The 15,307-nt window shown below is 32.7% G+C and overlaps 1 protein-coding gene across 4 annotated transcripts in view; it reads left to right on the top strand.

The window, feature by feature from the left end:
- LOC123269049 (tyrosine-protein kinase Drl) overlaps window positions 1–15,307 on the top strand; it is a 238,310-nt gene that overhangs the window by 163,741 nt on the left and 59,262 nt on the right. For all 4 annotated transcript variants that reach the window (XM_044734562.1, XM_044734568.1, XM_044734552.1 and 1 more), the window contains one exon: window positions 678–805. In XM_044734562.1, coding sequence (XP_044590497.1) covers window positions 731–805 — 75 coding nt within the window. In that variant the 5' untranslated portion in view covers window positions 678–730. The remainder of the gene's footprint in view (window positions 1–677; window positions 806–15,307) is intronic.

Here is a 15,307-nt window from a genome sequence, read left to right as displayed (position 1 = left end):
TATTTATTTATACGTATACTTAATTTCAAAGCTCTAAGTTGGAAATTATTTTTTACATTAGATTCGCTCGAACCTCCTTAAGGCTTACATTTTTTTGGACCTGGAAAAAATATCAAGAAGACTTTTGACAAATATTTTTGTTATTGTGATATTTTTATTTTCTCAAGAAAGTTTATTAAAAAATAAAAAATTAAATTAGTCTATATAAATGTATGTTTGTAATAACAATAAAAATAATTCTCCAGAGATTTACTGGATTGACTTGTTTTTTTTTTTCATTAGCTTTAGATTCTTATGCAAAAAAAATTTATCGTCTATTAGAAGGGTAATCCTCATAATTTATTTTTCAACAGAATACTCAAACTTTTTTTCAAACAATAACATTTTATATTTTTTGTTATTATTAACTTCATTGTATTACAAAATAACAATCATAAATAGATAAGTCGAAAATCAATTACCAGCAAAGAGATAAGAAAAACAATTAGTAATATCTATCGTTGGAATTTTTATTACTTGATAAAAATGTAAGATATTTTTTTTTAGTATAAAAAAAAAATAAATTAACTTGTATTGTTGTATTTATTCTATTGATCTAGCTGTTAATTATTCATGACCATTAAAAGCGCCTTCCTTCAGGCCCAATAAATGAATTTAATTAAGCGTAATTGTTTCAGGTTTGGAAGCCGAATTGTATTACGTGCGAGAGGGCGTAGTGAATGCATACGCGATGTCATTTGTTGTTCCCGTTCCGGCGAACATTGCAGACTTGGAATTTTCTTGGCAGAGCTTGGCTGGCATTCCTGTAAGTAACTACATAATAATAAATGTACTCAATAATCCGGTAGTTAGTACTCACAAGCCGGGAGTCAGAGTTGGGGGGTCAGTTATATTAGTAGATGCTCGCTATCAAGATTCAAGAGATTGAGAAAATAATGCGAAGATAAGAAGGCAATATACAACGTTAGGAATTCGGATTTATGTTGTTAGCAGGACGAGTAATAGGGGGTGGGTGAAGATCTGGCAGGCTCTGGCTCGTGTTAAGGGCCGTGTGCACGAGTGCTCTCAGGGGAACTCGGGCTCGGTTGATTGCACTTTTCGCAACTACATAATCGTCTATGAAACTCTGTTATACATTTATTATTCATTTTCATACTCATTATTATTAATGAGCCAAAAAAAATTTACCCGAAACCTAATCCGTTAAAATATTAATCCATCATTAATTTTTAACGCAATAAACTTTTTTGTTTTTTTTAGTAGCATCACACATCACACATCACGCATCGCTATTTTTAGGTAGATTTATTTAGAAATCTATTTATTGTAGCCGGTCTCATATCGTAATTTTTAGAAAATTTTAGAGTAATGTCGAAAAATGACATATGTATTTATGTATAACGCGTCATGTCAGCAGGATTGCGCCCACAGTTCTCAACCGATCGTTATGAAATTTTGTGGGTTTATTCTGTGGATAAATACCAAGATCAAGTTCGAAGATGAGCAAAATTGGCCGGTTAGCTTACGAGTTATGAGTGTTCAAAAATTTTTTTCATTTTCAAAAAATTTGGAATTTTGTAGATTTTATGAAAATAATTTTCCAGATATAAAAGATAAATAAAATCTATCATAGATATTTTAAACTTCATTTAATTACCTTCAATATAAACTATCATTTGTCTAGCTTTAATGATTTTTTCAATTAATTTCGTGATTTTGAAAATTTTCAAAAATTTTTCAATGAACGTATTTCGGCTCTTTTTCTTCAAATAATTTTTAGGCCGTAAAAGATAGTTTAAATCTATCAAATTGATGTTAAAATTTACATAACTATCTTCAATTTAAGCTATTATTTGTCGCCTTTTGATACTTGTTTCAATTTATCTCGTAGTTGGGAAAATTAAAAAAAAATCTAGAATAAATAAATTTTTAGATTTTCTCATCAAATGACTTTCATCTGTTATAAATCCTATTTTTTAGATAGATGTCTTTGAATATCTATGTGTGTGTAGTCGATCTTATATCGTTATTTGCAAAAATATAATAAAAAATACATTTTAGGACATTATTGCCTTTTAATAACGTGTTTTTGTTAATATTCAAAGAAATCTACTTATCCATGTCGGGTATGGCCGAATGGCGCTTTTTTTATTTATGGAACAAAAATATCAATTCATCAAAATAGTCTGGCGTAAGCTTGATAAAATGTATAATAATAGAATTCAAATCCCCAAAAATCTCAAACCCAAATTGAGCCGAGACAAACAATCGTGAAATCACATCGTCCCCTCGAAAAAATAGAGCTCGCGGGTCATTCAAATCCGCATATATATATATAGACTAATATACACATGGTAGGAATATACAGAGGGGTGAAAAGTGAAAGTATCGTGTGAGAGGGATGAAGAAAAAAAATAAAACAGGGGCTCACATTAACACACTCGTGACAATGGAATGGAAAACAAAGTAAACACGTGACAGTGACTATGACAATAGTACATTAAAAGTTTGTACCGTTAGTAGTCCAAGAGCCGCTGAAGGAGCCTAAGTGTAGTCCGAATTTATTGACAGCTGATAGGACGTTGTTGCCCTTGTCAGGATTATTCGATACAGATTCGAAATTGGAGACTGCTGAAGATTGGAGATGAGGAGAAGGTTGAGGGGCTGTGATGCTGGAATTGAAGGCTAACGTGTATGTAGTAATAGTTAGTATGTACCAGAGTCGTGAAAGTGTGTGTTGTACAGCATTATACAGTGTATATACAGCAGAGCAGAGCTTGAGAGCGAGAGATCGGGTGGTTAGCGAAACCTGTCGGCCTCTCGTCGAGGGGTAGTATCAATACTCTATCAATATGAAATACAAACAGCCGTGGCGGTGGTTTAGTTTCGGGGTTGAGGTTGGAGATGGGGCGTCCGCTGCCCCCGACTACGTTACGGTCGTCAAGGAAACCAAACGTTCTGGTAACGCCAGCGTGAACAGAGACCGTACTATTCTTCCTTGTTTCCTTGTTTCCTCATCCCTCTCATCTTTACTCTTGCTATTTCCTCAGATTCCTCTTTTCCACTTGTATACTTTCACCCGAGCCTTAATTCTCATTCCCTTTATTTTCAGTCAACCCCAGAGGCCTCTTTCTCCTTCCTGAATGTCTGTCTTGCTTCCGCGAGGTAAATGTGCCATTCGTTTCTTCCGTTTTGCCCTCAATCAGACGTTAAACGACAAGGAAATTGACGCTGCGCTATAGCTTGTAAGCTGGCTCTTTTGGTTCTGCTTGGCAAAGAGCTTGCTGAAGTGGGGGATCAGGAAAACGCGGGGTCGGTTGCGTGGATTCTCCTTCTTGTGATGATCAAGTGAAAGTTAGGAGCGAGGAGATGATGAAAACTGTTAAAGTAGAAAAAAGAGAATGCCAGAAGTATATATAGAGAAAAAAAATTAAATAAATGATGGAATGGGGAAAGTCGATGAGGGAGAAAAAAATGAATTTGCTCGAGGACTTAAAGGGAGTGATAATTGAAATGTTTTATATACAAGAAAAATCAACGAGGAATTTAAGGGCGAGGGCAACTTTTTAAACAAAAGAGAAGAAAAAGGAAAAGTTAAAGAACTGTTGTGACATTGTAAGTATCCAAGTTTTAGCGAAGATCGAAATTCTGTAAAGTTTCTGAGAAAATTGGTAATTATATAGCTAATAATAATAGTCGCGATAAAAAATATCGGTATAATGGGTTTATTATGCGAGAAGTGAGCTCAAGTGAGAAAGTGACTGAATTTATACGAAAAGCTCGTTATTTAGTAGCCGAGGAATTTCGAGGATATAATAGAATGAATAACGACGTGACACTGGAGTTATGGTTAAATAATGAGTGGGATTGTATACGATCTGGTCAGAGAAGCTCTGTAGAATGGAAGCTCGTAAACGGTGAGATTTAGTTTTCGATTCCCTAACTGATGTACATATATATATATGTATATATATATATCTAGATCCATAAGTATCGGTTTTACCTAAATTTACCGGCTAAACCGCGAGCTAAATTTGATACCGATACCCGGTAGCCATAAAAGTATATTATTATAATCCCATAATGGTTTTACGAATTATAAAATACGAGGGCGCCTTTTTTCACCGGACTTTAAGCGATAAAAATTAAATTAACGTTACACACAAAATTATTGCGCGTTTGCTGATAAAATTTATCTCCTCTTTATTTTTTTTTCACAATAAATTCTATTTCTGAAATTCGAACCGGATTTTTCAAGCCCATTATCGTAATAAATATTTATGCGGGTTGGTTTATACTCCGAGTTTTCATATCACGTCACGTTATATCGCGTAACTTTCAATAGAAAGGTAGGATAAATGTTATTTCAAGTATGGAACTCGGATAGTAATGATATCAGCGAATTTATAAGAGTTATAAATAAAAGGGGAAAAGCTACACCAAATGCATTTGCGACTTTCCGACCGTGAGTAAACGGAAAGAGCGTATTATATCTTGGCCACGGAATTCCTGGATTACTCTAATTTTCCGGGCCCACTCGGAGAATTTCGATCAGATCTGTTGTATATCTCCGGGCGTACGTAGTAGCACAGGGGCGATGAGAGAGAGGAGGGTCAAAATGGCAATTGCAGGCTCATACATACATACATAGAGACTCCTTTCTTTACATATGTATAGAGCATTTGTAAGGACGTTTGGAAGAGCAACGGTAGCAGCCGAATGTTTATCCTTTGCTCTTACGCTGCACTGAAACAGATCTATATCCTCATTCTCCAGTCTCTTTTACCTCTACTCTGTGGACCTGGTTTTTCTCATACCACTAACCCAGGATAGTCGGGTAGCTTGAAGCTTCATCCGAGCATTTTCCATCCCGTTATCTGTGGGATTCCTCGTTCCAACAGAGTTCGTTAGTCCGACAGGAGAAATGGAGAGATGCTCAGAACTCAAATCCCGGAGCACCGCAGCACTCTCTGATGGTAATCTCCGAGTGACTCGCGTTCATTTTATCTTTTATTTTTTATTTTTTAGCTACTTTTTTCCAATTCTTTGTCCGCGACAAGACGAAAGAGGGTTCTGTACCGACTCGTTTTATCATATTTTTTTTTTCCACTTCCAGCCACGGCCTCGTCTTTTATTACTGTGTTTTCCGCGATGTTTCGATCCGAGTTTTATTTTTCCTTAGCTCTGTATAAATTTATCGGCGCGATTATTGTCGTCTGTTGTTGTAACACTCAAGTGGCTCTACTTGGGAAATATAAAAATATGACTCCCCTGGAGAAGCTCCGAGGTATAATCTGGCTTTACTTAGCGTTCAAGTATACTGCAGTCTGCTCTGTACAAGGTATTTATCTCCGAAGAAGTTTGAATTATTTTCCTCCCGAGTCTCCTAATCTCAAAAATTATAATTAAATGTTACCTTAATAAATTAACCCTTATTCAACAAAAGTTTTTTATAAAAATATAATTATTAATTACACTAACAAAAATTAAGGGAATAAAAAAAAATGCAAATTTTTTTTAGATTTTTGAAGGGCTGTAATTCAGCAGAAAATGATCGTATCACAAAAATTAAAAATGTAGGTCAAAATTTTTTAAGAATTACGGGTTTAACATGATCCGAAGAAATAGAGCGAAAAACAAATTTTCCAAATTTTTGTTTTTTTTTTTTCGCTCTACGGGTTCGGAAAAATTTTTTCAGACAAAGCAACCTTATAAAACAGATAACCTGTTTATTCAGCTTTAATTTTATTTTTTATTTAGCTTAATACGACCATTTGTTGCGAAGATATCCGAGATTAGACGAAAAAGGACGTTTATACCTTCAACCATCAATATCTCTGCAACCAATAATTGCACAGCAAAAAAAAAGACAGTTTTGGAAACTGGAAGAAATTCACAATAAAATCCGATAAAAAAATTTCAGAAAAAAAAAATCTTATCGATGTACGATACCGCTTTAAAGAAAATTGAAAAAAGTGACTTTTTCCCTTATTTTGGTTAATCGATTGTATCTTAACAAATATCGACGGGGAAGTTAGACATCGCAGGAATTTTTACACTTCAATGTACCCCTAAAAATCTTGTACATTTTTAGATCGATCCATTGAGTAGTTTTTCCGCCCCGAGTATTCAAAATTTTGAAAAAATTAAAGGAATAAGATTTTATCCATTATCGTGCTGCAATCTTCGGAAAAATGAAAAATTTACATATTTTCGTTTTGCTCTCAATTTGCCTCGGCTTATCAGTAGATTTGAATGAAAATAATGACAGAAAAAAAATTGAAAATTAAGATAAAAAAAATTTTTTTTCTTCTTTTTCAAAAAAAAAATTTTTTTTTTCCCAAAATGCAAATTTTTTTTATTCACTTAATTTTTGTAAGTAGTGTATTAATTTAATATAATAATAAAAATACAAGTATTAATTATTAATTAAAAAAAATAAAAATATAATTATTAATTTTAAAAATGATGTTAATTATTTAAATGTATAAAGTATAAATGCAGATTTAGTAACAAATGAATTTCTAAAACCGGGGATTTAAATTCAGAGGTAGAAAATTCAGTAAAAAGCTTATTCTGCATCATTGCCCCCAGCATTATTCTCGTAAAGTAAAAAACCAAAGCAAAAACCTCAGACAAAAATCTTTTAAAAAAAACTAAAGGGATTTGTTTCCCCAGTTTATCAAGTTTGATCTCACAAATTCTTGGTCTCAAGCACGTCTTCGGAAAGTAAAAGGTAGAAGGGGTAGTATGTGCGCTTTCGCACGTCGGCATGCTTTAACTCACACCACATTGATTTATCCCATAGCCCGTTTCTCTTATTTGGTTTATCTCCGATACCATCCGCCAATTCAGCGGCGATACTATCTCTTCTAGGATCCTTGATAAATTTTTCCTCTTTGCGCATTCACTGGCGTTGAAGCGGTGAAAATGCAAACGCCGAAGTTGAAGTACCAGCAAAAGTAGAAGTACCAGCGGTAAAGCTCCCACGAACTGCAATGAGTCACAAGCTATTTGACTTTATCAAGATCAATCCTTAACTTTCAGAACCCCTGTAGACATTTTCAGACAACTACGACTTGTACCACCAGAACACCCATTTCTCTTATTGTCCCTATTGATAACTATGGATGTCATTCTATTCTATTCTATTCTGTTTCTACGGCTGTTTCTTGATAAATATATATCTATAAAAGACACATAAATCTGTAGGTAGGCAGAGTAGATAGAAGATTGTATAGCAGAGCAACATTCAGCAGTTTCGTGGCGTATTCTTATGTATATTGCTAAGATTTTTCCCGAGTGATTATCCGGCTGAGTCATTCTCGTTTGCGCCGTCTTAAAAGTTTCCTAATAAACAAAAGTCATAACATGTCATGGCCCTGACTTATAGTCTTGAGTCATTCCGTCAATTAATCTTCAGCGACCTTAGTACCCATCAACATCCTTATCTCCCGTATCAATCAATTACTTTAGTGCCTTGTAGCATTACCAATAAAATTAAACTCGACAATGGACCCTCGTCTTCGTCCTACTAACAAGTATTCTCTAGATTCTTTTTATGGTTAGATAAATATATAAATAAATTTATACATTTACGATACGCAAGATAAAACATAAACAAAGTCAATAAATTTTTTCTTTATCATCCAGTCGTACTAGACTGGAAAGTGCAAAACATCTTATATTATCGATATATCTCAGATTTATTACAGTTTTTATTCACAGATAAATCAAATTTTTCTGCTGTACTGAATCATTTCAATATTTAAGGCTAGTTTTATTTTATTGTCCAACTTTTTTGGGTAGTAGAGTTTTATTATAGATATGTGATGTGTATTTTTACTGTCTATTATTATTTTATTTAATAATACTTGTATAAATTTTACCGATTCTAGTATAGGTACTTTATTTTTTATTTATGCTGATAAATCATCGAGTTTTTCTAGTTGGAGAAAAATTTGTTGTAATTTTTTCTTTTATTCCGAACTGAATTGACCGTATTGTAGAAATGGAACGACTTGATAGTTTCTTAAAAAAAAATAAAAATAAAAATTCGGGATCTCAGATTGCAGCAATTTCTCAACATATTATCGAAGTTATAGCGTTCTTTCTTTTGGAATATAAGTTTACATCCCCAGGATATAAACGCCATTTTGGTCATGCACCAATTTATTTTTCTAAAAAACATCTTTAAAATCGTTGTTTTGCGCTATATATCGCTTACATGCTCCATATAAATTAAAAAAAAATAAGCCATAAATTCCTTCGAATTATTTTTTTCATAAATTTAGCAAAAATAAGGTACCCGCGGGTAATAAGGCCTGTCGGGTAATAAGGCCTATATGATAGAAATGATATTTAAAATAACTGCTTCCGCTAAAGGCTTCTCTAGTAGAAGCGTCTAGCATAGAAATGTCGCTACAAGTTTATAGAGTTCCGATACAACGTTCCCTGTCTTCTATATTTCATCATCCGTCATATGCTAAAGTAGCGCAGAATAATTCCTAAAAAGCGGTTTGAGTAAATGATAAACATTTTTTATAATTTTATATTTAACTAGCAGTCCATCCCGGCTTCGCATGGGTATTTAACAAAAATTTCAACATTAATTATGATATAATATAGCCTATGTCACCCGGAGATAGTGTAGCTTTCCAACAGTGAAAGAATTTTTCAAATCGGTTTAGTAGTTTCGGAGCCTATTCGATGCAAACAAACAAACAATCAAATCTTTCCTCTTTATAATATTAGTATAAATAATTTAAAATCATTGTTCTAATTTTTATCAACATCTTAAAAAGTATTGTTGCTAAATTTAAGTGATGATTGATCTCTAATACCAATTTTATTTAAGTACAGTATAACTATTTCCAGTATGTTTAACCCGTAGACCTTATTACCCTACTGTAGTAAAATAAGGCCTATTCGCAAGGTTTTTGAAAAAATTTAATTTTGAGTTTGTTTATGGTGAAAATTACCATTACTCCATTATATTTCATGGCTAATGTATTAATATAAAAATGAATGATAAATTTCAATAATTAAATGCAATATTTTCGATTTTTTTCAAAATCTCTCTTACACTGAGAAAAAAAAATACTTTCATTAAGAAAATTTTCTTGATACAAGAATTTATGTTCCTGAAAAATGTTAAGAATATATATTCTTAGCTCAAGAAATTGTTAAAATGATTGAAACAATTTTTACTTAATTTAAATAAAGCTATTCTTTTGTTTATCTATTATCCAAAGATAAATATTGATGTTCTTCTCTTCAGAAATTAATAATTAATAATAATAGAATATTTGATCATCAGCGAATTTCTTGAACGAAGAAATTGTTAATTGAGTAAAACAGTCTTTGAGTAAAACAGACACTCATTACAGTGGCTTACAGTTAAATCAAAGCGATACTACTTCCTGGCGTGCTTCTTATACAAACTTTTCAGCTCTGGTGAACCTAGTTTCCTCAGAAGCTTATTCGTCGAAGAATCACCTGATATCAGAGGTTCTGAGCGATTAGCTGCTAAACAAAATAATGTTGCATTTAAAATCCCGAATTTTCCAACGGTCTCGTATGAGCATTCATTTTTAATTTCATCAATTCGCCTTTGGCAAGAATTACCTAATGATGTCATCAATGCACTTAGCATTGAAACTTTCAAGATAAAAGCCTATGAATTTTTCCGTGATCTTGAGCTAAAGGAGAGCTGGATACCTGGTATTACTGATGACGGTCCATACCATTAAATTTAATTATTGCTATTGGCAGTGCTTTAAATTCTAAGTATAAATTTTTAAATTTAAATTGAAACCCAAGTTTGAAATTTACTATTCAAAATACGAATTCTTGTTAATTTTATTCATGTCATTCCTGCCGATTGATATTAGTGGATTTCATTGTTCAAATTTTTAAACTTTATGCTTTGTTCGATTAGTTATAATTATTACCTTGTTAATCTATCTATGTAGATCTGTTTATACTCTTACATGTACTTTTTCAAATTGTTATTTTGTACCATTTGCCATTCGGCTACTGCCTTGGCATTTAACCAAAATAAATAAATAAATAAAATAAATAAAAGTATTCTTTTTTCTCAGTGTAGCTAGGCCTCATTACCCGCCGGTACCTTATGATTTATTCATTGTAAGTTCAATCACTGGTCAATTACTATCTAATAAATATTTCAAAATCGATTTGAGACACTTAATGTTATTACCACTGGGCGGGTCGTATTGAGGTTTGCTTAATAGACAGGCACGTATAAAATTGAAATAAGAGAAACAAATTAGTCCCTATGAATATAAGGGCACCAGTATCTCCTATACATTAATCTTTAATATAGTTTCACCCCTGAAAAAGTTCCTGCCCATCAATTGTCACATCTGTGACTACTATGGCGCAAATAAAGCTCACTAATAGTGAACACGAGGATCGTGAGTCACTTGTCACCTTAATTTTCCCACATTGAACATCGTCACGATCCAGTTAAGTCTGCGCTGCAATACAAATACTATATGTACGGCTAAACAGGATAGGAGTCGAAGCGTTAACGAGATTGTAAGCGCTTGTACGAGGGTAAATCAAAGTGCGTTTGTCAGTATATCTATACACGTGTGTTTTCGAGTCAAGCTGTAAGAGTCTTTGAGTGTAAGCTTATATATACGTCTATCTCCAGTGTATAAAAGAGCCAAATGAATACGGGCGCGAATAAAGTTCGTAACGTCTAGTTTAGTTTTCTCTCTTATTCGCGACACCGAAGAACTAAGTTAAGCTGCGATACGAGCAGCACAGAGGAAGGCAAAAGAAGAGAAGTACCAGCAATTGGGGATGATTTGTGAATCATCCACTTGTTAGACGAAAGTTCCTTCCACTTTCCAGTGGAGTAAATTTTCGCGCCCTCCTCTTGGGCTTTTTCATGTGAGAATTAAAGGGGCCGAAGGGAGGGGGACCAAAAAAGAGATGAGGAAAAGCCAAAGGAGAACCGGAGACGAGATCTGGAGCGGGAGGCTGTTTTCGACGCCTCGGGGGGCCAAATGGTAAGTAAGGGACTAGTCGAGAGAGACAGAAAGAGAAAGAGAGAGAGTAGTGGCTTGGTGTGAGAGTTAACTTACCCTACGGCGACAATTACTTGTAATACTGTCGCCCCCAGCGGTGATGGGGACTCGATGGGGCGTACTCTCGATAAAAAAGATATTACCGGGCTCTTCTTATTCACTCCGCTCCCACTTTAGAGGTCATAGGAGTGTCTTACAGTTGACAGTTGTCTATATGCGGGACCCTCAGCACTTACTTACACTTTGCTTGGTTACTTACGCGCTCGTCTTATTCCACTTGGTGATTATTAGCACAGTTTGAATAAAAAAAACTTTTTGGGATTATCATAAGCATATGATCATTAATCACTCATGTTTTATTCAACAGTCTTATTATTTTATTTCACATAAAAATTTCGATAACGTAAATTTTGAAATCTTATCTGTTATTCTGATACAAGCTTTGCGAAACTGAGATAAAATTTTCATATTAAATTCCTTTAAATTTACATGAGAAAGTTTTATCAATGAAATCCGTTTTATTCATTAGATTATTATAATATAATTGGTATTTAAAATTTTAATCCAAGCTCTAAATTTCAGACAAAAAGTTTCTAATTAAATAGTACAAAATGAACTTAAATATTTATCTTAAACCTATTAGTCAAGTTAAAGTTTCTATCTCATTACTGACTTTTAGATGTAAAATAAGTTTGATAACATCGGAAAAAATTTTTAAATTAAATCTCCATGAAAAACATTGATCGTATTAAGGATTTTATAAATACTAGATTGAAAAAAGTAAAATTTAATTAGATTCTGGTTACTTTTTAGTGTTTTAAATAGTATATTAGACCTCGGTAGTTGCATTAAATTAAATTTTACGCAACATTTTTAATTAGATACTTAAAAAAGTGATTTGTAGCGGTTGCTACAGTAAATAACGACTCTCTTTAAAAATTATTGTTTTAAACAGTAAAAAGCATCAAGTCAATAATTATAGTTTCATTTTTATCGCTCAGTGTAAAAATGTAATATTTTACCTTCTAAACTATGAACATTGTCTCCATTAAAATTCTTATACAAATTTAGTAACCTTTTTTAATATTTTTTACATGCAATATTTAATATTTTTTATCATACAATAATTTTTTATGTTAAATATGATAAAAAATTGAAGTTTGAATAATAAATTCCTACACAATCTTTTTCTAAAATTTTATAGCTTTTGTTATACAGTGATAGAAGGTTATTAATTATTATTTTAATTATTAATAATAATTATAATAATAATAATAATTATTATAAAATTAATTAATTATTAACTATTAATAATTTAATTTACTTGAAGACAATTATTTAATTTATTAAATTTTAATGAATTTTTTTTAATATTCAATAAATATTTATTTGGGAGGAAAGTACATTTATTAATAGTAAATAAATATTTATTAATAGTTAACAAATATTTATTAACATTTAATAAATCGTATTTAATAAATCATTTATTAACAGTTAATAAAGTTTAATAATTATAAAAAAATCCTTCTATCACTGCAGTTAAAAATAATATTTACCCTTAAGGGGGAACACCACTGTGACGATTGAAAAAATGGGGTGATTTTCTTGAATTTTTTTGACAGGGAAAATAAAGGAATTTGAGAATCGGATTTTTTTTATTTTATTAAGGCCACATTAAAGATTATTACCCTAAATTTTTATTAAAAAATATTGAATCATAACAAAGTTATTAACAATCTCGTAGAGCACTAGAAAAAATTTCCCCTTCCATGGTCGGTTCGATAACTCAAAAACGGATCATCTGAAAATAAAAACCCAAATTGCTTTCTAATCAGTAAGGATATAGTTATCGTTGCACGTACGGAATTTTGAAAATTTTAATTTTAAAAAAAATGGCGACTGATTAAAAAGTTTCTCACTATTCTCATCGTTTTTTTTTGTTTTAATCCGGCTAAAAAAATCTTTAAAATAAAAATTTCTCGAATTCCGTACGTGTGACGATAACTACATCTTTACTGATTAAAAAGCAACTAGGGTTTTTATTTTCATATGATCTGTTTTTGAGTTATCGAACTAACCGTGGAGGGGTGAAATTTTCTCCAGTGCTCTACAAGATTGTTAATAACTTTGCAATAATTAAATATTTTTTAACAAAAATTTAGGGTAATAATCTTTAATGTACCCTTAATAAAATAAAACAAAAAAGGCCATTCGGCAGCCGAAATGGAAGTAGATTTCATAATAAATATAAAAAAAACTAGCAGGATTGTATACAAAAAAAAAACAATGACATCGAAACGAATGCAAAAGTGAAATTTCATTAAATCTGTCTGAGAAAGTAGGTAATTTTTAGACTAGACTGATAATGAGGTATGCAAATTAAAGCTAATTTAATAAGCTTTCAGATGCAATTTACAAAAATTTGATGGTACGTCGCGTTCAATTGTTATCCCATTGAAATACGGAAAAAGTAAAAATTTTTGTAATTTTCAATAATTTTTCAATTGCTGTCATTCCTAAACTATTTAATTTCGAAAAATAGATAAGTGTGCAAATTAAAGCTTATTAAATAAGCTTTCAGATGCAATTCACACAAATTGAATATAATATCTCGTTTAATTGTTATTGCACGGAAATGCGGTAAAAGTAAAAATTTTTGTAATTTTTGAAAATTTTTGAATTGCTCCGATTTTTAAACTAATTGACCGATTTCGCTCATCTTCGAACTTAACCTCGGAAATAGTCTTAAGAATAAGTATTTTACGTTTTATTAAGATCCGTACAGAATTGCGATAGTTAGAGAAGAGACAAGGCCGGTTATATCGTATATATATATATATATATATATATATATATATATATATATATATATATATATATATATATATATATATAATCAGGGTGTCCCAGAAGTAACGGACGCCATTGTAGCATCTGATAAACAAAATAATTCTGAGACGAAAAGTCCTTAGCTATTTTTCAATCAGACGCATAGATCATTAATTATTAATTAAAATAACGTCCATTTATGCAAAATTTTTTAAAAGTTCCATCATAAGGACCAATGCAATATTTAGATTTCTATGAAATCTACTAAAAAACCCGATTCCCAAATTACTTTATTTTCCCTGTCAAAAAAATTCCCGAAAATCATCTCTTTTTTTTTATCGTCACAGTGGTGTTCCCCCTTAATTTCTTAGTATTTACTATAATTTAATATTTTCCATGCAAATAGCAAGATAAAAAAATGAGTTAATACCATGAATAATAAATAGTGACATAGATTGTGACACACGAAGTGGTTAAATTGCCGCAGGAATAGACTTAGCTCCAAAAACAGGAGCATATGTGCGGTGTGCAGCGATCCTTCATCATTATCTTCACTGACTCCCGTAATAATACAGCTCAGAGGCCCGGGTGCCTAGCCAACAGTCGGTAGAGTACACCAGCATCATCATAACTGTCAGCACTGATGATAGCAATTTCAAATTAATTAGGAATTTACTGAGATCGGATCTGGCGACGCAAAGTGATTAATTAACTACCTCCAGCATCATCATTGCATGCCACACGCTCGACCGAAATTTCGGTGTGTGTACACTGTTACACACTGTTACATAGAGCACAGCAGTGCGTAAACGGCTCGCAGAAGTACGCAGTTCTCTGTCGACGAACTACTAATACAGTGTGGGACAAAGTACACGACATATAGCTGTTAGAGTAGCGTGGTAGCGGTAATGCACGCAGACCAGCAAGCTTTACTCGTGATGGCATCAGCGCGACGGCTAGCTGCGATAAGTCCTGTGGGATAACAGCCTCGTGTTTCGGATAACAGGGAATATCACGGTACACCCGACACCGTGAAACATACCGCGTCGTGGCCGTGACAAACACTCTGTTACTGGTATGCCATTTCTCTACCTTCTATCCTCTCTTCTGCTCTATTCTACGTATCCGCGAGCGCCAGTCTAGAGGCCGTCGTCCGCCATAGCCATCGCCATCGCCAGTTCAACACCCCCGGCCCTGGCCCCGGCCCCGGGAACCCTAACGGATTATACAGCATAATCACTGGAAACTCGAGACCTCGGCGTAATTCCCATGAAATATCCGGTAAAATTTATATACTCACTGTGAGACGACAAATAACTGGGTATTAAAATACCATATCACGGATTATTATTTTTTGGAGATTACGATACCACTGTTAATACCTAAATTAAACTCGTTCAAATATCACTCCTGTTTTT

Source organism: Cotesia glomerata, linkage group LG1, assembly GCF_020080835.1.
Source record: "Cotesia glomerata isolate CgM1 linkage group LG1, MPM_Cglom_v2.3, whole genome shotgun sequence".
In the NCBI taxonomy this organism is placed as follows: Eukaryota; Metazoa; Arthropoda; class Insecta; order Hymenoptera; family Braconidae; genus Cotesia; species Cotesia glomerata.
The sequence above is the reverse complement of the archived record's forward strand: the minus strand, read 5'-3'. Positions and strand labels throughout refer to the sequence as shown.